The sequence below is a fragment of the Perognathus longimembris genome, chromosome 3 (genome assembly GCF_023159225.1).
Source record: "Perognathus longimembris pacificus isolate PPM17 chromosome 3, ASM2315922v1, whole genome shotgun sequence".
In the NCBI taxonomy this organism is placed as follows: domain Eukaryota; kingdom Metazoa; phylum Chordata; class Mammalia; order Rodentia; family Heteromyidae; genus Perognathus; species Perognathus longimembris.
The window spans coordinates 81799877-81825985 of NC_063163.1; the positions used below are offsets into that span (position 1 = coordinate 81799877).

At 45.3% G+C, this 26109-nt stretch overlaps 1 protein-coding gene across 1 annotated transcript; it reads right to left on the reverse strand.

Annotated features, from left to right (window-relative positions):
* Positions 1–220: 220 nt before the first annotated feature.
* Positions 221–23644, reverse strand: Tmem233 (transmembrane protein 233). The gene is made up of 3 exons (XM_048340912.1): positions 23352–23644; positions 5425–5561; positions 221–2095 (listed from the first exon to the last, which is right to left on the reverse strand). Exons 1-3 carry the CDS (start codon positions 23616–23618, stop codon positions 2089–2091), a joined length of 411 nt encoding a protein of 136 aa, XP_048196869.1. The 5' UTR covers positions 23619–23644; the 3' UTR covers positions 221–2088.
* Between the last annotated feature and the right edge of the window lie 2465 nt (positions 23645–26109).

Sequence of the window (26109 nt, forward strand, 5' to 3'; positions counted from 1 at the left end):
CTTTAGTGGGACTAATATTTTAAATACCCTAAAAGGGAATTTTAGATCCTATGTTCAGTGTAGATGGCTCTCTAGCTCCATCCTTGGCCTCTGTGTGGTTTTCTCTAAGTAAGGAGGCTGGGGTAGTTGAGTACATTTTAGTTATGGGAGTGTCTAGAACGATGGAGAGCCCTCCCTCCCCCAACATAATTGACACACCACAATAGACAGGATTGCTTTAAACCATTTTTATTCTGCCTCTCGGCAACACGATTCACTTGATTTGAGGGGCCAGATACACAGGGAGAGACAAGAAGATGGCAGAGGCAGAAGTCAGAAGTCCCAGCAGACTGGGATGGCACCAGGATCCCTGGGTGCCGAAGGCCTGTGTCCCTGACCAGGGGCCTCCTGGTACGTGCTGGTTCATGGCAGATGTCTGGGGAAATGACAGGTTCAGTCTGGTGTCCATCAACTTTTATTTATTTATTTTTGGCGAAGGTCCAGTATTTTCACAATTGCCCGGGAGTCACAATCATCGAAGAACCATGCGTTGTGTTTGAATAGCACTTAGAATTTCCCCATGGGGCACATCCATTATGGCAATTAATTTTCCTAACAGTGTGAGGTGCGTAGGCAGACATTCTTATCTCCATTTTCCACAGGCACAAAGAAGCTAAGAAACTTGCCTAAAATCAATTTGCATAGCTAGTAAATGGTGAAAAAGAGGAGGGCATCAAAACAGGTATTTTTGACTTAGCCTCTTATTTGTTCAGTGTGAATAAGCAGCCGCCTCTCTCACTTATGAGAGTTCCTTAGCACTAGGTTTCTAACATGAGTTGGCGAAGTCTTCTTCACCGTATGTATATATGCATATCACTCATTACACTCACAACTTGGTATTTGTCTCTAAGTCCACTTGGAAAATCATTTGAACAGAAATGACAGAGAGCATCTATTTGTGGAAAGCCATGAGTAGAATGTCATAAGTAAGATAACACCATGAAAACAAAACACACCACTGAATCCTGTCTAGATAGACCACCACACACTCGGCTGTTCCTTCTTCATTAAAATGGGAAGAGCCATGGTAAGGCAGGAAGGACCTACTGGTCCTTGAAGTTCTAAACAGAGGCATTCTCCTTGCTGTCATCACAATGGGAAAAAGAGTCAAAAGAGGAAAGCATTCTTGGTGACTCATTATGACTTAACACTGTGCCTATGAACTGCTTAGAATTCTCTAGCCATCCAGGCTATGCAGAACCATGCATTGGGACCTTGTGGCTGGCAGATGAATGGTGTCACAAAGCCAGGACATTTGCTCCTAAGTAGGCATAGCTATAAGGAAATGGTCTTTCCATGTGGCATCCAGGAAAGTAAAAATTCTAACCTGAGACTTGAAAAAACAAGAAAGCAAGCAAGCACATTCCATCAACACAGCTGGCGTCTTCCCAGATTTGGGCTGGAGAAGCTGTGCGATCAGCCCCCAACGCATGTCCTCACTCTGTTTGAGTGCAGAGCAAGCAAGAAAAGGAGGCTCATGGAAGAAAACGGGGATCAACACAAAAGCCCAGAAAGCCTTCCAGTCTTTGGTGAACTCTGCAGGTGCTGATAGAAGGTGGGACTAGGGGGGTTACCGAAGATTGAAATGCACCTACATGAAAAAAAAAAATGAAAGAGAAGACAACACCCATGATTCAACTGCATTGTACAACTCTAACCATGGTGCAGAGGTTTGAATGTGACACTGTAAACAGCGGCATCCATGGCTTCCCTAGACCCTGACCTCTAGCCCCACGAAGAGTCATGCTGTATCTAGAGTTTGTCTCTGGAGAAGAGGAATGGATGCAGAACCTCGCTCAGCGGAGACAGCGAGCCTTCTTCTATCACGATGGTCCAGTGACGTCGGCTGATGGGCTGTGCTGCTTAAATTCCCTAAATTTTGGACTCTCTGTTGTTGCTGCTGCTTCATTTGCCAGGGACCTGCCTCTGGAGAGTCCTGGAGGAAAAGATCTCACAGTCTCAAGTCAACGGATCCATTCGTCAGAAACTTCTTTGGGGTGTGTGTGGATGGAGACTGTCCTCCAATGTTTGCAGTAGCCTGCTGGCTCTTCAGGAGCTAACAGACAGAGTGAGAAAGAGAAAGATAAAGATGGGCAACCCAGCCCCACTTGTGGGCTTTTCTTGTGTGATGGAGATGACCTTGGCTCACCTAAGGCTGGGATGGCTAGCAGGCCTGAATACTTTTTTTTTTGCCAGTCCTGGGCCTTGGACTCAGGGCCTGAGCACTGTCCCTGGCTTCTTCCCGCTCAAGGGCTAGCACTCTGCCACCTGAGCCACAGCGCCCCTTCTGGCCGTTTTCCATATATGTGGTGCTGGGGAATCGAACCGAGAGCTTCATGTGTAGGAGGCAAACACTCTTGCTACTAGGCCATATTCTCAACCCAGGCCTGAATACTTTTAAGTCTAAGCCTGGATTATTTTGAGAAATATTTTCTATTTGGAGAGTACATTTTAGTTTACATGTGGCCCATGCGAAAATCAGAATGGCACAGATGTACCAAAATGCCCAGAGCACTTCTGAATCTCATTTTCCTTTCCTATGGTTAACAGTACAGTTAGCACAGTTTGTATGCATTCTTCAGGCATTTCTTTCTGCATTTAAATCCATACTTATAGGCTGAGGCATGGCTCAGTGGTAGAGTGCTTGCCTAGGAAGCATGAGGCTCTGAGTTCAAACCCCAGCACTGCCAAAATTAGATAGCTAGATATAAATCTCTATAAATATGCACTTGGAAATTGTACACATATTCTCTCATCCCCTCTCTTTCTCATACTGGAGTTTGAATTCATGGCCTTGGGCTCACTGGGCAGGCTCTTTGCCCACCTGAGCCATACCTGCAGATGGAGACTGTTGGGCTCAGAGCACAACTGTTGGCTCAACACAGTGTTCTATCCAAAGCTATTGGATGTTTTGTTCAGTGATTCCCAGCTTTTATTTTAAAAGACAAGGACTTCACAACTTTTCTAAATGGGAATAGTTTACTTCAAACTGCCATTTTGGATGAAATTCAGAAAAGTCTCACATTCCTGGCTTCGGTCCCATCTCAAAGCATGTGTCTTTCCTAGTCAGATTTGCTTGGCCCTTTGTGGAAGTCCTCACTTCCAGGGTGTTAGGACAGAGCCTCGGGCTGGTACCTCTACTGGGTGGTAACCCTACTCCCCTCCTTGGCACTGGCTTGGACACATTGAACCAGGATGAGGTGTTTGCTGATGTCCATGAAAACTGACCACTGCTCACAGTAGCCGTCAGTATGTTCTTCCCCTGGGACTTGGGAGGGAGTCAGCTTAGCAAGGTGCGACCACAAGGGCACTGTTCAGCACCAGGATGTGAGTCCCTGGAGTGGAAGATGAAAAATGAAGATTCCTGGAGCTCACCTATGATTTTAGTGACCTGGGATCTTTGGAGGAGGAACTTGGATAAGAACTTATTTCAAGTTTTCCTAGGCTGTTGTCTGAGGTCCTTTCCCCGTGATGCTGATACTGGGAATGATAATGGGATAGGTCCATGCACCCTCAGGGGTTATTGAAGGCACAGCCACCAAGCTGCATGGGCGCTGTGCTCCTCCACCTGGCATTTACAGTCATTCTCCACATCTCAGCTGAGGAAACCCAAGTTTGGGTTCAATGATTGGCTAAAGATGAGTAAGTTGTAAGGGGTGGGTACCTGGCCCAGGTAATCTGTTACAAAAATTGCACCATTAACTATACACACACACACGTGTGCACACACAAACACACATTCTTTTTTTCCCTGGCAACACTGGAGTTTGAACTCAGGGCCTTGTGCTCACTAGACAAGTGCTCTACCTCTTGAGCCATGCCTACATCATTAATTCTTTTAAAGGATGAAGTCAGGTATGTTGACATCAATTCTCTGCCTTCCTCTTCATGGAACAGTATCATCAAATATTAGTCAGTTTGATGATACTAGCATCAATATCACCCATTCAAGAAACCCTGGGATTCTTTGATGTTTCACTGTCCTTCCCTCCCTCTTTGAACACACCTGGCCATTTTTCCTTTGGGTCACTTCCTGTCGGGATGTCAACTACTCTCTTCATCTGCTGCTGGTTGTTCCTGGGAGTGGCTTGTCAAACTACAGGAAGTTGGTGTGTGAAATCTGCTTCCCTCCTGGTTGCGAAGGTTGGGCTGGCTGATCTGGAAGGATGTGGGATGCCTCCTGCTTCCCTCATCCACCCCAGGTAAACCTCTTTGGTCAACCAAGCCAAAAAAGGGATTCTCTCTCTCAGTTCAGTGAGTACACTGGTCAGGGGCATAGGAATTGATGTGTTGCTCTGGAAGAAAAACTAAAGAGCTTCTCTGCATTCCTCTCTTGCCTGGATTTACACAGCAAGATGGAGATGGATGTGGGCTTGTCATTTCCTGGGCTGGGTTGTCATCACATCACCTTGTCCTCTGTCAAAGTGTCATTGAGCCTAGCAGATGAAGCTCATCTTAGCTAATTAGAGAAGTCAGAAGAAATGTGTCCAAATCCAGAGAGAAATATTAACAGTATCCATCTCTTTATGAAAGGTTGTGGCAATACCAAAAGCACATGGTGACTTTTCTGTCCTTAAGCTAAAAACTGTTAGGCTGCTTTAATGCAAAGTCACGTGGGAAATCACTTTGAAGATACACAGTCAGGCAAAGAACCATTTTAACAATCTTTACTCTCCTATCTTACCCTCTGGCAGTTAGGTGGAACTATGTGACCAGCCTTAGTCACTTGATTCTGTGCTTAAGTGACAGGTTGAGACTTCAGCCCATCTGATATTATCTGATCTTCAATTTTCCAGAATTAGCCTGGAGATACTGCCTGTTCTAGATCAGAGGCTGGCAAATTATAGCTTGCAGACAGAGATCTGCTTTTGTAAATAAAGTTTTATTGGAACACAGACATCTAGGCACAGAGATTTATTGGGGTTACTAATAGTGGTCTCTTCAGTGACAGCGACACCAGTGGACCCCCCACAATTTGCATCAGAATGAGGGACATATTTGTGGGTTAGGACAAAAGTATCTACACTTTTTCTGCCATGTACCTGATTTATCTTGAGATAATATCAAAGAGTCAGGTAAACCCCAGAGCCAGCCAGTGTAGCATGGCATTCTGATGGGGTTTTGTTTGTTTTTCTATTTGTGGTTTGCTGAGAAACGGTCTGAGAAAAGCTGACTAAGATTACTCTGGGAAAAATCATAGTGGTTACAACTCAAGATGGTTGTGCTTGTGCCAAGCTGAGCCTGTGCACCCCTGTTCTACCCAGAACAGCTACAGGCTTGCCGGAGCTTTGGGCAGAGAGAGAATTTCCACCTGCCTGTGTGGCCCACCGCCGCAAGAGGAAAACGCGCCGCTGCCCCTTTGGTTTTGAGGTGTTCGAGACTTACTTCCTGGTGAAGTGCACTACGCAGGAGATGGCGATGATGATGAGGCCGATGATGATGGAGGCAATGGCCACCCACTTTGCGTTCCGCCCCAGCCTCCTGGCTCCTTCATAGTCTCCATCGTTGTAGCTGTTCAGAGACTGGGGGGGACACAAAGAAAGAGCCAGTGACCACAAACGACTCATAAGGAAAAGGGCGAGGAATCTGACTGTCCTGACCTGACTGTAAGAGGCTCTAAAGGACCCAGGTGACCACTCGCCCAGTGCCAGGCTACCAGGCAGGCAACATGGATATTGAGACCTCCGGGAGGCCGTCCTTTGAATGCAAGGCTGACCCTAACTGCCTTCTGTGTGTTTCCTGATTATTTTTACTTTATTGTGTACCATAGTGTATTTAAAAGGTTACAGTGCCTAGGAGTGCTTGTCTGTATTGCATAGGGCAGTAAACAGCTCAGTACCTATTTGCAGAATGAAAGCATGTGTCTTCTCCTCTAGAACAAACTATGCAGACAGCCAGCTATAACCCATGGATCCACTTCAGCCTTTACCACCTTCCTTCCTCCTCCTCCTCCTCCTCCTCCTCCTCCTCCTCCTCCTCCTCCTCCTCCTCCTCCTCCTCCTCCTCCTCCTCCTCCTCCTCCTCCTCCTTTTCTTCTTCTTCTTCTTCTTTTTTTTTTTTTTGGTGCCAGTTCTTTTTTTTTTTTTTGGCCAGTCCTGGAGCTTGGACTCAGGGCTTGAGCACTGTCCCTGGCTTCTTTTTGCTCAAGGCTAGCACTCTGCCACTTGAGCCACAGCGCCTCTTCTGGCCGTTTTCTATATATGTGGTGCTGGGGAATCGAACCGAGGGCTTCATGTATAAGAGGCAAGCACTCTTGCCACTAGGCCATATTCCCAGCTTGGTGCCAGTTCTTAAGCTCAGGGCTGGATGCTCTCCCTAAGCTTTTGTACTCAAGGCTAGTGTTCTACCACTTGAGCCACAGCTTCACTTCCAGCATTGTTTTAGTGGTTAATTGGAGATAAAAGAGTCTTATGGACTTACTTTCCTGCCGCAGGCTGGCTTCAAACCATGATCCTCAGATCTCAGCCTTCTGAGTAGCTATAGTTACAGTATGAGCCACTGGTGTCTGGCTCCCTTTGGAACATAGACAGCCACAGTCATTAGTTTACCATTGACAATGGCTGCTTTCGTGCAGACTGAAGGCGTTGGGGGCAGTACTTACAGCATGTAGCTTGCATGGCTTGCCCAAGCCAAGGCTGTCATCTGGTGCCCATAGATATGACTTTCTGTTGTCAATATGTGGCCCTGGTGAATGACAGGAGGTACCCTGACACATGTCCTCCTCCTTCCATCTCCAGCCATACTAGCTCCGCCTCTCTGCCCTCACATTTCCCCAGGATGTGGCATGAGTTATTACTAGACTCAGCAGAGCATCCTTCCTGATTCTGCATCCAGGCCAAACTTGTTCAGTATTTCCATGTTGTCTTTGTTGCTAGTGCTTTGAGTCATGTCTGGCACATTGCAGGAACTAGGGAGGTATGCATAGACTGAATGGGTGCATGACTATGTCTGTCTCCCTACAAAATATGAGTGTGCTGAGGTCGTCTTGTAGCTCCCCAAGCCAGTAGCATCAAGTGCTCACAGAATCCCTGCTGCTGAGGGGAAGGCCCAGAGCTGCTAGATTCCCTTATAGTAAGTCCTTTCTGTAATCCCACTGATTGTTCCCTCCCCCCAGATTGCACTGCAGCCCAAAGAAGCTGACTAGCATGCATATTTAAGAATTGTATGCAGGGACACTGCACCAGTGATGTGAATTGTAGATTTCATCAGGAACCTCTGTTCTTTTTTTTTTCTTTCTTTCTTTTTTTTACCAATCCTGGGGCTTGAACTCATGGCCTGAGCACTGTCCCTGAGCTTCTTTTGCTCAAGGCTAGCACTCTACCACTTGAGCCATAGTTTATGTGGTACTAAGGAATTGAACCCAGGGCTTCATGCATGCTAGGCAAGCACTCTACTACTAAGCCACATTCCCAGCCCTAGCCTCTGTTCTTGACTCTGATATCATTTCAGTAATAATTGTCCCTGGGTGATTAGAAAGATAGACTCCAAGCCAGAGAAACACCCACTATACTATAGAATCATTTGCTTCGGGAACCCTTTCTTCATTCTTGGAGCTGGGCTGCTTTTGTCAGCTATAGTCTGGAGACTCAGTAACCAGGTTTCAAGGGTCTTATGTACACACGAGATCAAGGACTTCTAGCAAGGTTAAATCTAGAGTTCTGAGTACTGATCTTGGAGTTCTCAACCGGAACCCATTAGAATTACCTAGGTGACTGAAAACAATGAGCTATCTGGGCTCCCTCCTGGAGAGATTCTGATTTGGCTGGTGTGTGGATGAGGCACCTTCTCTCTTTCTGTGTGTGTGTGTGTGTGTGTGTGTGTGTGTGTGTGTGTGTGTGTGTGTGTGTACAGTTTTGTTAGGTTATATATAAAAACTGATCACGTTCACCATTTGGAGTGCACAGTTCAGTGGCACTAAGAATATTTACATAATCATCATGCAGCCATCTCCAGCATCTCTGTCCAGAATATTTGGGTGGTAATTCCCTGGCATGGAAATGCCATTCTCTTCTCAGGCACTCAGGGCCTCCAGCCTGCCAGCAAGAGCTCTGCTGCTGAGCTACAGGCCCCGCCCTTTACTGCCATTTCTTTTCTTCTCTAATCGGGATGTCACACCAAGGGATTTTGGCAGATGGGACAGACTAAAGTGGTAGACATGGGTTTTAGAGAAAATGCATGTTTTATAAATCACCTCCCCCTCCTGAAGAGCTTAGAATGTCAGCTATCCCATAGGGTTTAGGGAGAACTGGAGAGAATTAGGATGGCTTTAGATATTCAAAGTTGATGTGATCTTATTTATTCTTTAAGAAAAATTACCCATACAGTTTGTGAACATGAAAAGCCTTTCGGTGCTGCAGAGACATAGAGGGTAAATAGTAAAGCTCATTCCCTAATCTTCTTACCCAGTGTTAACACTTCAGTGCATTTGCATCTTACACATTTTCTTCTATGAATCCTAAGCAAAGAATACAGACACTCCCCCCTCCCTCTTCCATAATGACCCAGAACACGTATCTTGGTTAGGAGAAAGAAACAATTTGACCCTGAGATACATCAAGAGTAGTGGAGTCAGCCTGTCTAATCCTCATCCCTTATGCATTAAAACCCACGCATTTCCCACAAATCTCCACAAAGACAACTTCATCCCTGCCTTGGGCAAAGCTGATGTCTCAGCATGGGCTACTTTCTTTGGGATGTGATAAACTCTTGAGAAAGACACTGCTTTATGTCTTACCATGTAAAACTTGGTAACCTTGGCAACTTTGCCTTTTCTTTTCTTTAAATACTTGTGTTGTGCTTTTCATTTAGCTAGTTGGCCCGTTTGAAGTTACCTTTCCTTTTAAGTAAAACCTTTCCCCTCCTTTTCTAAATATTTTGATCTCTGTTATCAGGTGGATCTGGAACATTCCCCAAAGGCCCATGTTTTGAAAGCCTGGTCCATATCTCATGGCATTATTGGAAGGTGCTAGAATCTTTAAGAGGTGGCATCTTGATGGGTACAAAGATGAGGAAATAGGTAGGATGGCAGACAGGGAGGATGTTTGAGGCCAGCCTAGGCAAAGGGCTGGGCACTGTAGTGTGATCCTGTCTTCCCAGCTACATGGGCTGCATAAATAGGAAGATTGGGCTCCATGATGGTCATGAATGTGAAACCCTATTGGAAAAATAGTGAAATTGAAAAGGCTGGGGTGGGGGCTCATGGCCCAAGTGACAGAATGCCTGTGTAGGGAGCACAAGGCCTTTACTTCAAACCCCAGTGCTGCTAACAAACAGACAAACAAACGGGGTGGGGTTAGTGTGAAGAAGTTAGGCCATTGGAGGTTTGTCCTCAAAGGGGATTATAGGACCCTTCTCTTTTTTTCACTTGGGCTCATTCTTTCCCCTCCCTACCCCTCACTTCTGTAAGATGAGCACCATTATTTCCACATGGTGAGCCGTGGTGTGCTATCTCATCACGGGCCCAGACAACTGTGGCTGGAATAAGCCTTCCCTCTTTGTAAGTCAGTTGTCTCAGTTGAGTAACCTTGACCATAACGGAGATACAGAAGTATCCAGCTATGTGTCTATACCACAACTGGATTCATACTTGTTCCATTACCACCAAGAAATCCTTCTTCCAAAGTTCCTTCGAAGTCACCCTCCATGCCACTGTCCTGTAACTGAGAATGGTGGAACTTGGATCTGGCCTGGAGTTTCTTTCTGATCTCATAGTTTCATAAAACACTTGTATTCCAGAACATCCAACAGCCGGTTGCTGACTCTCTTCATCCCACAGAGGATGCTACAGAGAAGGGCTTTTCCTTTCATCCCAGTTTTTATTTTCCTCTGGGATGGAAATGAACCTTTACCAGAATACACAACAAATGAGTTCCCATCACACATTTTTGTGAGGGACCCAGAATTCTCCTGCAATGCCTTTTCCCTTTGCTCTAACCCTGGGCTCCTGTTGACAACCTGGAGCAGTTAGCACAAACCCTCTAAGAGCATCAGGTGTTGGTCAGGGGCCTTGAGCCGGTAAAGGTCACATTTCAACAGAAAAGTGGGTCAATGCCCTCTCATGTAGTAATAACTTATGACGCCATGGTTCCTGCCTCTAGTCACTTACAGCTTATTTATACCCCCTTCCTTGGATGGACACAGGATACCCAATACCCACGAAAGGAAAATTGTGCAGCAGCCAGGCGTGAAGCTGCCGTTTCTATGCTGGGCCCCAAGAAGGCTGCAGCAGGAAGAAGTGAGATGGTCTTGAGGCGTATTTCCTGTCTGAAGGTCCAGTAGCTCCTGGAATCCACAGCCCAAAGGAGGAGACACTACAGCGATTCCATAAGTTCTGACAACTGGATCGGAACACCCCGAGGGTGGATCTAACATCGTATTCATTCGTGACACATTATACCCAATGGCAAAGATACACCACTTGTCCTGAGCCAGGAAAATGTGGGAAGAACTCTGCCTTTGCTCTTTAGTGCAGAGCTCTTGCTACATTCCCACATGATACCCAGAGCGGGCCAGCATGACCTGGTGGCTGCTGCCAGTGTGGGGCGGGGTGGGGGGGGAGAGCTCCCCGGAACTCTGCTGTGTGTATTCCCCAGCTCTGGTGACTTCTCACCTCTGGTTGCACTTTAGAATGACTTGGGGGTAGGGTTGTAACATCTTCCTATGCCCAAGCCCCATACCAGAACAATTTAATCAGGGTCTTTGTAGATAGGATCCAGCACTGGTTTGAAAGTTTTCCAGGTGGGTTTGAGGAGTGGCTGGGTTTAGAACTGCTGTCTTAGATGGCCAAGCATTTGTTCATTCATTCACTCATTCTTACATCCACACATTCATTTATCCAGACACCCATTCATTAGTTCGTACACATTCATTGATCCATCCATTCATTCATTCCTTTGCTCATTAATTAATTAATTAACCAGACATAAATTATCCATGTGCCAGACACTGCTCCCCACCCTCATGGAGTTAAATACTGGAAATAAAAGAGTAAACCTATAAATAGACAAGACAACTTCAGAATATTATTAAGACAAGGAAAACGGAGAGAAGGAAGAGCTGAGAAGGAGCAAGGCTTGAACAGGGTTAGAGAAGAGAGAAGAGCAGCAGGGGTACCCACGTGAGAAAGAGGGAAAAGGAGAAGGGACAAGGGGACACAGAGACAGACAGACAGACAGACATGAGGCTGGATGGAGGAAAAGGAGCTAGGAGCTATATTACAGTAATAATTACACTAATGGAATATTGTGGAGGATGTATTCTGTGCCAGTCCCTGTATGAACTGCTTTTTACAAGTATCAGCAACTTTATTCCCCAAGTTATAATCAGGGAACTCTGTGTGTCTTTCAGAGAGAGTCCTGAGTCCCTCTGAGTCTTACAAGCAAATGTCACCTTTCAAAGGCAAATTGCTATGGTGTTACAAATGTAAGCAAATGCCCTTACAAAAATAATGCTTGAATGGGTCTAAAGGAACCTCAGAGCTAGATTTTATGTATTATTTGATAGGCCAGCACTAGATAGCTGATGTGATTCTAACAGTAACATTTTGGCCATTGACAAAAATAAAAAACCAGAAACCCAACAACAGGAAATGTCTCCCTGAGGGTTGGGACAAATGTCACTGTGGACAATTCATTCATTCCTTTGGGCACGATTCCTGCACTCACTTTCATACAAAATTGGCCTCCAGATGTCAAATGCTAGTGGTGGGAGAGGTTACTAGTAAGTTTTTATTTTAGCCTCCTGGTCATTTTGGGTTAAATGAGTTGGAGCAGTGACTGGTTAACACAGCAAGAAAAATCAGCACTTATTTGACTTTATTAAATAGCTGCTTTGTGAGGAGGAGAGTAAAATAGCTATTAACTATATTTCCTGTCTTCTAAACCTTCCTTGCCCAGTTTTTCCCCTTTAGGACTTTGCCCAGTGTAAAGAAACAGAAAAAAGACCTCAATTAAAATAAATTTAAGAGTTCTGCCATTCAATTCTCTTCTTTGATACATACAGCAGGCATAATTTCTGTGACATGGGATTGGTGACAGAGTAAAGAATGAACAGCCAATGACACCTTAGTGTGAAATAGCTTTTCTGGAAATTTCTTGATATCTGATCATGTCCTGAGGGAATTGAGTATAGGCCACTTGGGTAGAGTGATGGGAAGGGGACCTCAGGTGGCCTCAGTTGACCTTCCTTTGGCCTCTTATTGCTCTGAGAGACATCCTTTTTTTTTTGTCTGTGTATCTGCCAGTACTGGGGTTTGAACTCAGGGTCTTGTGTTTGTTATGCAGGTATTCAACTACTTGAGCCATGTCCTTAGCCCTTTTGGCTTTAGCTATTATTATTTTTTTCAGATAGGACTCAAGCCTTTCTTGATTTCGGTGTCCTCTTTCCTCCCATGAGCTGAATAGATTCCTCCCAGACTCTCCTTTCTTCTTTGCCCTGGTTTGTGTATGTGAGTCCCTGGAGGAAATAGAAGGAAGAGCTGATATATGGCAAAGCATGGGTAAACCTCGAAAGGGGAAAGAATCCTGACATGAAAGGCTCTGTAGTGTTTGAATCTATTTATATAAGTATCCAAAGTAGACAAGTCTATAGAACCACAAAGTAAACTTTGGCCGCCAGGGGGGAGAGGGGCGGGGCTAGGGGCAAGAAGAGGGGTGGAGGGAGGGTTGGGGGCAGGGAGAGGGGCGGGGAGTGACTGCTAACTGGTGTGAAATTTTTGCCCCTCCACCCCAGGTGATCCTGAGGATTGGACCCAGGGCCTTGAACTTGCTAGGCAAGTTCTCTACCACTTAAGCCATGACCATTTTCTGATGGGGTCCCTCACTTTTCCCCAGGCTGGCCTTGAACCTTGATACTTATATCTCTGTTTCCTCAGTGGTTGAGATTACAGGTGTGTGTCACCATACCTGACGGTTACAAGGTAAAAATCTCCTTTTGGAATGATGAATATTTATCAGAATTGAGTAGTGGTGACCGTTGTACAACCTTCTGAGTATAATTTAAAAACAACAACATTGACCTGTACACTATTATCATTTGTTTTAACAAAACAAATTGAGATGGAGCTTTTGCTTCTCTAGGGCTCCCAGAGAAATTGATGTTCTGTCAAGACAGGGCAGCAGGGCTTAGGTGCATCCTAAGTGCCCACTGGAAGGGGCAGTCAGCCATGCAGATGAGGCTTTGCGGGGGCACCCAAGAAACACACCCCCTTTGAAACACAGATGGACATTTTACAGGAAACCAAACTCACAGCCAGGGGTAAGAACTAGCCAGACCTGGGTGATTGTTGATTAAGTCCTGTTTAAACCTGGACCCAAAAGAATCCCCGGCTCTGCAATGGTTCATTTAGTTTAAGTCATAGTTCCAGGGTAGAATGAGGGTTGAAGAAAAGGCAAATTGTAAATTGGCATGAGATGTGTGGGAGCTGGATGGCTTCAGACCAGAGTAGCAAGATTTGCCAGGAACTCTTGTGACACCCTTCATGGAGTGACAGAAGGCCTAGCTCTTGATTATGTGGCCTTGCTCTACCCTCCGTTTCCTGTCTGGGGGAGTTAGATTCATTTTAAGCAGATCACATGGCATAACATACATGCTGGAAAGCTTCTTGCTCCCCCAGGGCCTTTGCACTTATTGGCCCTGCCCATACCTTCCTATGCCTGCTTTCTCTTCCTTCACCCTTACTCACCACCCTTCCCAACATCAAATTTCTTTTTTCCATCACTCATCAATCCTGGTCCTTTCCTCTCACAACTCCTGCTTATTCCCTTCTCACTGCTTACCACTTTCTAGAAAGGATCTTGTTTACTTGCTTAACATATGCATGGTCTAGAGACCTTTGGGAGTATTTCTAGCTTTTTCTTCTCCCATGCACATTCAAATATTGAGTATATAGACAAAACTATGTGTATACTTTCAATTGATAAGTAAGTGCAAATTCACGGATCCCAGGATTTGGCTTTCTATCCTGTTTTCCTTTATACTGAGCATTTCCCGACATCATGAAACCCTCCAAAAACATGGCTCTGAGAGTTGTGTAACATTCTGTGTTGCACACAGATGTGTTATAGTTTACTTAGCCTATCTTCTAAATTGGAATCAATATTTATGGCTGTCACAATTTTTTTATGTTTTTAACGACAACAACAAATGTTAATTAAGCTGTTACTCAATGCTGAGCACCAGGCTGTTATGATCATACGCTTCACTTTAGAAATTACTTCAGGACTAATGCTGGGGCGAACATCTAGTATGTAATATTACACTTGTCCTTTTAGTTGATATTTTTCTATTTTAGTCTCTTGGAGAAATCTTCTTTGTATAGATCTTACACGTCCTAAATCTGTCACTTGCATTTAGAATTCTTTTATTGGCTATTGTGAACATGCCAATATTCTGATCTGTTGAGTTGCAGTACTGAAATCCTGATTTTAGGAAGTGTCTCCTACCTACTCTATCTCTTTTGTCTTTTCCAAGACATCCTCATTTATTTATTCCTTTACTCCAGAGAGAAATGAGATTTTCTCTTTTCATCTGTCTGTCTGTCTGCTTGCCTGTCTGTCTGCCTGTCTCACTATCTTCTCATTTGTCTCCCTCCTGCTTATCCTTCTCCCTCTACCCTTCTCCCAAACCTATAGAACAGAATCAGTGCCTGAAGATAGTCTGACATCCTTTTGTCCAGATGTGAGAACTTTATATAGATCAGTTGTGTTTTAGATTCTAGACTCCTAGAGAGCAGGATCCTATCAAAATAGCTCACTGTATGTCAGCACTTAGTGCCTTTTTTTCCCCAACAGTCCCTAAACTTTCAGATGACTTGGAGAATTTTTGTTTAGATTCTGCTGTCTCCTATGTTTCTGTGCCTAAAAGGTACTGCTGGGGATTCAGAGACCAGCTTCCAGGTGGCAAGTACATTCCCCTTCCATCACTATTAACTCATTTCTGCTTGGCCATTACTTTTGGTTGTGTTTATTTTGGATTCACTTGACTATTCTGGCATTATTATTATTATTGATGTAGTTGTACAAAGGGCTACTATTCCATAAGTCGGGTGATGAGTACAATGTTTCTTGGTCAACATCACCCCTTCCTTCATTCACCCCCATTTTCCCCTTTTCCATTCCATTACATAGTTCATTTCTTTACATAGAATACATTGAATATAATGACTGCATTTGCTCACCCTTCCTCCCTCCATTCCTGTGCACCCCCCCCACCCCTAAAACAAGTTTATACTTCCTGGTATTAGTTTTGTTCAGGGGAGTTCTGTTTTTGGACTCCTCCCTTAAGTATACCCTCCTTTTCATTGTTTGTAAATGCATTTAGCCCTGCGTGTATTATCATGCACAGTTTGTATTTTAGATCTAGCTTCCCATATGAGATAAAACATGTACCATTTGTTTCTCTGAGCCTGGCTTATTTTACTTAATATGATTTGCTCTAGCTCCATCCATTTCCCTGCAAATGACATAATATTATTCTTTCTAATGGATGAGTAAAATTCCACTGTGTATATGTACCACATTTTCTTGATCTACTCATCTATTGGGAGGGCATCTGGGCTGTTTTCATTGGCTATTGTGAATAGTACAGCAATGAACATGGATATGCAAGTGTCTTTGCTGTTTCCTGACTTATAGTGCTCCATTTTGGTTGTTTTCTTTCCATAAATATCATCAAGGACAAATGAGAGTTGTCCTTTTACCTGTCTATCATTAAAGCTGAAAGCTTAGGAGGAATTCTGCCAGGTTTGATTGAGGACATTGCATGATCCTCCTCAAAGACGGGCAAATGTATTGGAAGAGAGAGCTTTAAGTGTATGTCTGCGCATGAGGAGCCTTGGCCATCTGAGTGCAGACTGTAAGCTACACGGGGAAGGGACTGTCATGTTTGATTTCTCCACTACTCCCACCTTTCCCAGCCTCTCTCTTATCCTGGGCACACAGAGACAGTGGTTTTCCAGTGTTCCTTACAAAGACTTTGCAAGGAATAAGTAAGAATTGTGCTCATATGAAAGTGTTCTAACGACACATGTAATGAGTTATAATATTAGTACAGTTACTGTACTAATAGCCACACTATATAACTCTAAGAAATATACAGAACAAAGAAAGGCATTAAAAGAGGGAATTACATATAGGAAGTCTCTTCTGCAGTTTGGTGAAGAGAGATCTGATATAAAGCATAAAGGACACAAAGACAAGTTCCTGAATTTTGCTATTCTTATCTTATATCGAATAAGATTCTCAGGTGATTATAAAGTTTGAGAAGCATTTTTTTTTGCTCTTTTTTTTTTTTTTTGGCCAGTCCTGGGCCTTGGACTCAGGGCCTGAGCACTGTCCCTGGCTTCTTCCCACTCAAGGCTAGCACTCTGCCACCTGAGCCACAGCGCCGCTTCTGGGCGTTTTCTGTATATGTGGTGCTGGGGAATCGAACCTAGGGCCTCGTGTATCCGAGGCAGGCACTCTTGCCACTAGGCTATATCCCCAGCCCGAGAAGCATTTTTTAATTTTTCAGTTTTGGGGCTTGAAGTCAGGGCCTGGGTGCTGTCCCTGAGCTCTTTTGCTCAAAACTAGTGCTCTTCCACTTTGAGTCACAGTGCCACTTTCAGCTTCTGAGTGGTTATTTGGAGATAGAGACTCACAGGGACTTTTCTCTATGGGCTGGCTTTGAACTGTGATCCTCAGATCTCAGCCTCCCAAGTAGCTAGGATTATAGGCCTGAGCCACCAGTGCCCAGCTTGGTTACTGTTTTTTCTTTTCTTTTCCATTTGTTTCCTATCGGAGCAGCATTTAATGATTTCAGGAGAAAGGCTTTCCTTTCCTTTCTTCTCCTTTTCTATTATAGAAACTTCAAAGGAATATGTAAATTGGTGGGGTAAAATAATAAATCCCCTTGTTCCTGTAACCCAGCTTCAAGAAACATCCATTAGTGACCAATCTTGTTCATTTATTCATACCCACGCACAGTGGGTATGTTATGACAGATCCAGCCACTCTAGCATTTTATTGGCAAATTCACATGTGGTTGTCAGTTACATTCTTTGATATGAACACATAGCTGAGCATCTCAAAGTGGAGGTGAGTGTTACGCCAGTGGCATAGGACTGAAAGGACTCCTACCACTGCTTCTGTGACTCCCGCATTACCAAATGCCAGTAGCCAAGCTCTCCCTCCCAGGGATGAAACTTACAAAAGTAGCTGACCCTACAGGGCAGGATGTGGATCCCTTTAATCTTGAGGTATTGAGACAGCTTTGAAATGAAGCAATCTTTCACTCAAGGCCTTTATCATCTGGATGCTATTTAGAGCTCCAAGCACAGAAGAAGTCATTCAGATGGATTATGAGCCATAAACTTACTACCCCTCATTATAGGTGATGATCACATGGGCAGAACCAGGGAAAGTTGAAGAAGTCCCATGGAGAGAGACCAGACAAATAATTTTTGGCACTCCCATGTTATCTAGGGAGCATCGAGCTTTGAGCCAGCTGTATGGACCAAGACCTGTTAGTTCCATGTTTTGCCCTAACTACCAAAAATAAGGAGAGCTTCTCTTCTAAACCAAACTGTGGGCTACCAGAAACCCGACCTGGATGGAAGGGCAGCCCCTGGTGGAGTGACACCAAGATTGATTTGTCTTGCATCCTGTGGGCATTTACTTTCCTTGTGACCACAAGCTGTGTCTTCCAGAGCAGGTGTGGTGGGTTCAGGACCAGTTTGTGACTTGCCAGGCCAGCCCTAGCCCAGAGAATGGATTGTCACAGTGGGTTTGGGCCAGCCACCCAGTATCAGCCAAGTCTTCTGTGGGTTTGTGGGAGCGATTGCCTTGTTCTGAGGAGTGTGTCTCTAGACCTCTTTTCTGTGTCGGATTAATTTCCTGGCGCCAATGTCTTGGTCTGTCTTGACTGACTCCCTTGGTTCACTCCCCCATAACTGCCTGAGAGAAGATAGGTGGGAGGCAATTCTTTGAGATCTTAAATGTCTGAGTGTGTCCTTGTTTTTTGCTGTCCCTCTGGGTGATTATGTGGCTGACTCAAAGGTGGAAGTGATTTCCCTTTGGGATTCTGAGGTGGTCTTCTTCCCACTGTTGTTCAGTTTCCTGAATTATGCATAAGAAATCTGAAATCCTGAGCCTTTATGTGGTGTGTTTTTTTCTTTAAGAAGCTTATAGGATTAGGAAAAATCCTATACCTGGATATCTGAAATTCTCCATGGTATGTCTTTATGTCCATCTTGTTTCTTCCATTTTATTGGGTATTGGGGCATGCTTTTAATCTGTGGATTTTTTCGTATATTATTTTTTTATTTATTTGATAATTTCCACATTGTGTTTTCTTCTTTTTGTTTCTGTAAACTGTCCTGAAATGTTACATTTCTGGGAATTAGTGTCAAATTTTAACTTATTTTCTTGACTATTTTTCATTGTGGTAATATGTAAATGATCACTTAAGCAACTTTTTTTTCTGTCTTCAGGTTTTAGCAAGGATTTAAAAAATATTTTAGTATTATAGGTTAAAGTAGGGAGAAGAAGATGAGAAACATTTCTGTTTTCTACACAGAAAATGGGAGTTAAAAACTTCTCATTTAAACCATTTCTAAGCACATAACTCAGTGGCAATAAGCACATTTGTAGTACTATGCAATCATGGTCACTGTCCACTCTGGAGCTGTTCAGAATTGAAATTCATTCATGAAACAATTCTTTATTAAACAATTCCCCATGCTTCCACTGGCCCCTGGTTACTTCTGTTCCTTCTGTCTCTGTGAATCATCTCTTTGACTTCTCCGGGTACTTATATAAGTGGAACCATATAATATCTGCTATTTTGTGACTGACTTCTTTGACTTATGAATAATGTCTTTCAGATACATCCAGGTTGTAGCTTGTGTTAGAGTTGCTTTCCTTTTATTGGTTAAATAACATTCCATTGTCTGTGAATGTCACATTTTGGATATTCGTTTATCCACTGAGGACACTTAGATTGTTTCCATATTTTCATCTTTTTAAGTTTTGCATGACATGAGGCTCTCTCAGCTTGAACTATTACTCTATTTTTTTTTAAAGTCTGTTTTGTATTTTTTATTTCCTAAGCACTCTGTTTTACCTCTCTGATTGTTCTGTTTTTCAACTTGTTCTGTCTTGTGGTTTTGACCTAGTTCCTTATCTCTCTGAAGGTGCTCATTATCTCTTCTACGTTTAGAATTCACTTGTTTTCTTACACTTCACTTTATTAAAGCCTCATGTCTCTTGTTTTAGGAGAACTTTTCAAATGTTGGAACATCACTGGCTGCTGCTTCATATTCGGATGTGGGACTCTGAAAAGTATTGTGCATGAGGATGGAGCGTGTCAGACTGTGAGGTCGTAGGACAATCAGCTGTGTATTTCCTTAGTTCTCTGAAGGACTCCTTTGAACTGGTCACAGAGAGAAATTTCCTTGTCTCCTGTCTGGGTTCCAGAGAAATGGAGCCAGTCAGCTGGGGGCAAAGTATCCTGTTCAACACACATTGACTTTCCACTGATCCCATTTCAAGCATTGCACCTCTGGTCTCTCAACGCAGGCTGCTGCCTGCAGTCTTTCTGTGTAAACTCACCAGAGAGCAAGTAAGTCTGTCTCTTGTCTCTGTCCAGGTTAGGGAGGAAGTGGTTAGCTGGCATATTAGGGGTGGAGATGACCTCTGAAAGCCAGCCTGGGCTCTGCTTACCAAGGGCAGGTGCAATAGGGGCCAGCCATCGCCCAGTCTTAGAGATGTGTAGCCCTCTGGGTGAACACAGGTTGCATACTGCACTCATCAGGGTCCCTAAACAAGGCATGTTGTGCTGGAACTTATCTGTGGGATGCTGCACCATTAGCCCAGGATGCTTTGCTCCTCATGAGGTAGCAGGAGGGACACAGATGCCCTCTGCTTAAACAATGCCTTCTCGTGTGGCTTTTTTACCAAAGTAGTTCTATGCTACAGCATCAGTTCCAACATTGTACATTTGTAAAAGGACCTTTGGGCTTCTATTGCCTTTTTGTGCCATTCTGGGAGCTATTTTCAGCCTTGTCCATATTTTCAACACATCCATATGTCCCTCGGTTTAATTATCTTACAGTATTTTTAAATTGGTATTTTCAGTTCTTCATTCTTTAGCCCTACAGGGTGTTAGTATGTCGGCTCTTTGCCCCCAAATGCCATGGCTAGCTTAAATCATTGAAGCCACCACGAAGCTCCTCAGACATTCCAAACATTCCAATCCCCCATCAAGAACCCCTGCTCCCCTCCCCCCCCCCCCCAGCCATCAGTGCTGTACCTGAATTTGCCATGGAATTTGAAATTAGCCATGACAGAATGCCACAGACACCTTAGTGATAGAGCATGCCTAGGGACTGGACAGGTGCAGCTCTGGTTTGAGTACAGTGTGACCCCCTCTCCACTCAATGGAATGGAATCCCACTATGAGATGTTAAGAGGTAGGACCAGATGGGGCTTTCAAGAGGTGATCAGGGCTCTGCCCTTATGAATGGATAAGTCCATTTCTGCATGGGGTGGGTTAATACATTAATGAGTCTATTATAAACCTAGTTTGTCTGAGTCTTTCTCTTTCTAGACCAGGGTCTTACTGTATATATAGCCTTGACTTCAACCTGTCTCAGCCTCCCAAGTGCTGGTAGTACAGATATGTGTGACTATGCCCAGCAACGGCTGGGTCTTTTGCATGTTACCTGTCACTGGCTATGTGATGCCTTGCTTTATCTCAGGAAGCTGCCAGCAAGGTCATCACTAGATGTGGCCCTGTGACTTTGGACCCACTAAACCCTCCTTCTTTTTCATACTTAATTTGACCAGACTATGCTATTAGACTACTAACAACAGAAAATGAAGAAGGCCAACTTTCCCCTTGCACACCTTCTTCTTCTTTGTCCTTTAGACTGGGGAATCTTAGTCATGAAATGTGTCAAGCACAGATCCAAGCTGCTTCATTGGGAAGAGCAAAGCTTAGAATTTAATTTCAGCTGTCTTCTGTTCTGCTTGTTTTCACAGGTGACATATGGTGTCTTCCGGTTCTACATCTACCCCTGTGCCTGACAGGCAGTGCACCTGCCTACCACAGTGCAGACATACTGCATTTTGTAACCATTTTGCTAATGCAGAGCCATGCTCAGAAGCTGGGTGCTGTCACGCTGTGGAGGCTGATACAAGTTGGTTGTGAATTTGAGGCCAATCTGGGTGACACAGTTCAAGGCCAATCAGAGCAACATAGTGAGACCTTATCTCAACAAAATCAGAACAAAACAAAATTCCCATTTCCACTTTACAGATGAAGACATTAAAGCCACACACACACACACACACACACACACACACACACACACACACACACCTCTTTCTATAGTCCTTCTATCTCTCTCCTGGGTCTCTTTCTATGAAACCATTAAAAAAAAAAAAGACTTGGTGGTGAGGGAATTAGGAAGAGAGGTTTCTATGGGAAGAGTGTACAAACACCATCTCTGGACATGCTAGGCGTCAATATTAATACCCACCTTGCCCCTACCAAGTGGAGGCTTACAGCTTCATGAAAAAACCAGGAAGAGAGCCAGTGCCAGTGCCAACCTAGACTTCTGGTGCTGTCACACCTCTCCTAGCTCTGCAGAAAACCCACTACTGGATATTGAGGAGGGCAGGAAGGGAGGAAACTGACTGGTTGGTCCTAGAAACCTGACTCTTGGCTGCCACTTCCCACTTGGGGGAAATAACAGGAGACAATCATGACTGAGCACTATTAACACCCTTCCTTCCCTCCCTCCCTTCCTCCCTCCCTCCCTCCTTCCCTCCCTCTTACCCTTCCTTCCTTCCTTCCTTCCTTCCTTCCTTCCTTCCTTCCTTCCTTCCTTCCTTCCTTCCTTCCTTCCTTCCTTCCTTCCTTCCTTCCTTCCTTCCTTCCTTCCTTCCCTGCATGTCAAAGTATCTAGTAAGTCCAACCACATGCCATGTTCTCTTCTGGGCACTGTATAAACAGCCACAAACAGAATGGCTAAATCCCTTGTCTAGGGCTTATATTCTAACAGAGGTCAGAGATCATGGACATACTAAAGAAAGAGGCATGTGGCAAGGAGAGAAGTGTCCTGGAATGAAAGCAACAGGGAAAGTGGAGATAGAGCTTGTGGAGGGCTTTGATTTTGAACAGTGATCAGGTCTCATGTAGTGATATTTAAGTGAAGACCATGATGATGGTGGTGATAATGGTGATAATGATGATGCCTTGCTGGGTTCTTACTAAGTGCTTTACATATATTTCCTACATGCTCACAACAGCCTGAACTTCAGCAGTTAGCGCAAATGTTGGTTCACACAGCCAAACTGAAGGGGAGGGCAATTTGCAGGTGCAAAGGGAATCTCCATGGGTATCTACGAGACACATTGAGCATGTGCAAATAGACTTGCTGAGAGAGGAGTTTGGGTGGCTGCCTCCATCTCCGAGTGGAATCCCTACTGTCTTTGGTGGGAAAAAAGTTTGCTCTCCTGACCACAGGCAAGGTGGGTAGTGGGGGAGGGAGCACCAGTGCTAGGGTCCTGGACCGGGCTGATCCATCTCGCCCCAGGGACCCTGGGGCTGCCTGCGCACAGCTCCGGGCCCCGCGCCCCGGTGGCGTCCCTAGGGCAGAGAGGCAGAGGGATGTCTGAGAACGGGCAGGGATAGGGTTTCCAGGGGTGGATGAAAGTGGGGGGGAAGCAACCGCGATGGGACGTTGGGAGAAAAGGAAAGGCCGGTCCGGCGTGCATTTCACTGGTGGAAGGCACGCAGGGGGTGCACAAGAAAGTCCTGGGGGAGGAGGCAGGTGTGATCCGGTCGCTGGAGAGTTGATGGCGCCCCTAGGCAAGGGAAGGCAAGCGCCTGGGAGGGCTCATGCCGTGTTTAGGCAGGAGGGGACGCCCGGAATCGCTGGGGGCCCTCCAAGAACGTCCTGGCACTGGAGCCGAGCGCGTGGCGGGGCGGCGCGGGGGACGAGGAGAGCCAGCGCGCTCAGAGAACGGGGTGCGCTGGGGCGCCAGAAAAGTGGGGTGAAGATCGGGGCTGCGCCTAGGGACATAGGAGGGTGCGAAGCCGAACTTGTGCGAGTTGGAGAGTAGCGGATTATTGAAATAAAGGGGCAGTTAGTGGCCGGGAGGCTTGGCCCGACACGCTGAGCCCCACAAGGAGCGCGCCTGGGAGGTGCTGCCGGCTACCGGGGAGTCCCCAGAGCCCGCGAAAGGCTAGGGCACGGCGCCGGCGACAAAAGGGAGCACAGGCTCCACTGTCTCTCCTCCCGGGGCGTTTCTGGTCCCCAGCCCACTTACCATGATGGAGAAGACCAGGGCCACGATGTTGATGGGGTACGCGGGGCAAAAACACGAGATGATGGTGAGCCACAGGTAGTTCCTAGGCGTGGGCAGGTCCTCCTCCGTCTTGTCATCCTCGGTGTTAGCCTCGGGACTGCTGCCGTCCAGAGCCCCCTTGACGAGGCCCGAGCCGGGGGCGTACTGAGACATGGACGAAGACGGGGAGGCAGGGAGCGAGGAGGAGCGCACGGTCCGAGCCTTCCGGGCCTCTGGCTGCCTCTCCATGGCCAGGCTCTGAAAAGCTAGCAGCTCGGGACTCAAGGGAGATGTGACCTCACCCCCTCCTGCGTCCTCAGCCTGCACCGCCGGGCGCAGGGACCCCAGCCAAGAGCCTCCCCACTGGGAAGGAGGGAGGGAAAAAGAGAGTGCAGGGAGGCGGGAGTAGACAGAGAAAGAGAGAAGGAACTTGAGCCAGTCGCCCTGAGAAAGGGAGGAAGAGAGAGCAGACACTGCAGTCCGGCACACCCAGAGGCTCTGGGACAGGTGCTCAGAACTCAGCCCGCAGGAAGAGGCTCAGGGACTGGGGAAGTAAAGCACTTTTATTTCCAGACTGGCCAGCCAGCAGGCTGAAGAGGGCCAGCTCGGTTAAAACAAACAAACAAACAAACAAAACACGGGGCTGGGACTGTGGCCTAGTGGTTGGAGTGCTTGCCTAGCATGCATGAAGCCCTGGGTTGGATTCCTCAGCACCACATAAACAGAAAAAGCCATAAGCAGCGCTGTGGCTCAAGTGGTAGAGTGCTAGCCTTGAGCAAAAAAGAAGCTAGGGGCAGTGCTCAGGCCCTGAGTTCAAGCCCCAGGACAAACAAAACTTCACTGAATTTAAATATATTCAAGGAGAAAAGATCCACAGACTTCCTATTCTTTCCACACCCCACAGGAGGCAGCACAAGGGCTTGACCTGGAACCTTCTATTCCCCTCTCCTCAACCCCTCAATGTGGAAAAAGAGCAGTCTTCTCTCAGCTTTTCTACCTTACAGTGGCACTGACCACCACTGGTGGGTAACTGGGATAACCGAGAGCCATCCACATTGGGAACTAATGCCAAGATAGCAACTGCATCAGTAGCTAAGCCATTCACGAAGGACCAGGACCGAGGCTCTGAATTCAAGGCGGGGAAATGACCACATCAGAGACAAATGACTTAAGTACAATACCTTTTCACCTTGCTGGGGTTCCCAAGTTCTTCATCTGAAAAAAAAGCGGGGGGGGGGGGGTAATAATAGGCCCTTATTCCCAGGGACATTGTGAATACTCTGCAGGATTGTCCATTAGGCTGGTCAAATCTATGTGCTCAGTGAATGTTGGCTGTTAATAGCATGCTATTTTCCCCAATATTGGCCTGTTTCACAGTATATACAAGACATTCACTGTTGAAAATATTTCACTGAATTTTTTTCACTGAGATGGTGGGACCATAAAAACAAAACAACAAAACACAGCCCAGTTGCTCACATCATCACACTTGTATTAACCATCTGCCTGGCATTCTCCGAACTTGAACAGATGGTCTGAGAGGTTTTCATGTACTCGGACTGTCCTTACTTGGAAATCTGTCTCCCACAATTGTCTGCAAACTCCTTGAGAGCAGAGATCATCTGAATCATGTTTGTGGATGTTTAGACTGCTGGGTAAACACTGAAGGCTGAAACAGCATTGTTTCTATCATGCACTCTCTTCTCATTGGCTTAATTGAGTTAGCATAAAGCAAAAGATTAGATTTAGCTTTCCCATTGGCTGTTCCCCCAGCCTGCCCCATAGCTTTTCCTTCCTCTGCCTCATCTATCAGTTCAAAGCCACTTCTTCAGAGTAAGGTCTTTAGCTTTATCTAGCATAGGTCCTATAACTATTTTATATTTTTCTAGTCTGCTTTTTGTGTATATGAATCATAATTATAATCTAAATACTTGCTTGTTCCCTATGTGACCTTTCTCTAGACTGCAAGCTCCTTAACCAGTTTAGAGCTTTATTGCTACTACTTAGCATGGGTCTGACACATAGTTCATTTATGAAAGGGGCATAGTTCATTTGTTAACTGAATGGACCAAAAAGAAGTATCAAGGTGTGTTGAAAAATTATTTCCTGGTCTTGTCTAGGACTTAATTGAATTAGAGTTTCCCAGGGAGACACCCCAGTTATCTACCTGTCCATCTATCCATTCATCCATCCATCCACCCACCCATCCAACCATTGAGGATTTCCATAGTGGAAGGAAGATTTACATTCTCATCAACGTTGTACAAGGGGTCCAAATCAGAAATAAATGTATCTTTAATACCCAAGAAATTGGTATGTCTAGAACACTCTCTGACAATTCTTCTGCAACTAGACAATTTCTAGTCATGAGACTGCCTCTAGTTCTTAGGATTGAGTCTGAGATTATTTAGTTTGGAGAGACTGTATTCTTGAGTACTTCAAATTCTACCTGTTGAAAGTGAGCTGATTTTATTCCCTAAGAACCTACTTCTCAGGGACTTTCCTTCAGTAGCTGGTCCTACCAGCTTTTTTCAACCTCCTCTTCTGCCTTTCTTCTTAAGTGACAGTGCCTTTCTTGCTCCATTCTATCTTAAAGTCTCCATACCTGCTCTTCTTTCCTCTTAGAATACTTCCTTCCTCCTATCAGCCCCATCTCACCTTTACCTCATTACCTCCTCATAGAGTCCTTTCTTGGCCATCCTACCTCTTGTTCTTCACCCCAGTGTCCTATTTATTTCCT

Coding starts and splice junctions, on each gene's coding strand:
- Tmem233 (XM_048340912.1), bottom strand. CDS start 23,618: ATGGAGAGGCAGCCAGAGGCCCGGAAGGCTCGGACCGTGCGCTCCTCC. Junction 5,562..23,351: donor CCCTGGTCTTCTCCATCATG/GTAAGTGGGCTG, acceptor TGTCCCCCCCAG/TCTCTGAACAGCTACAACGA.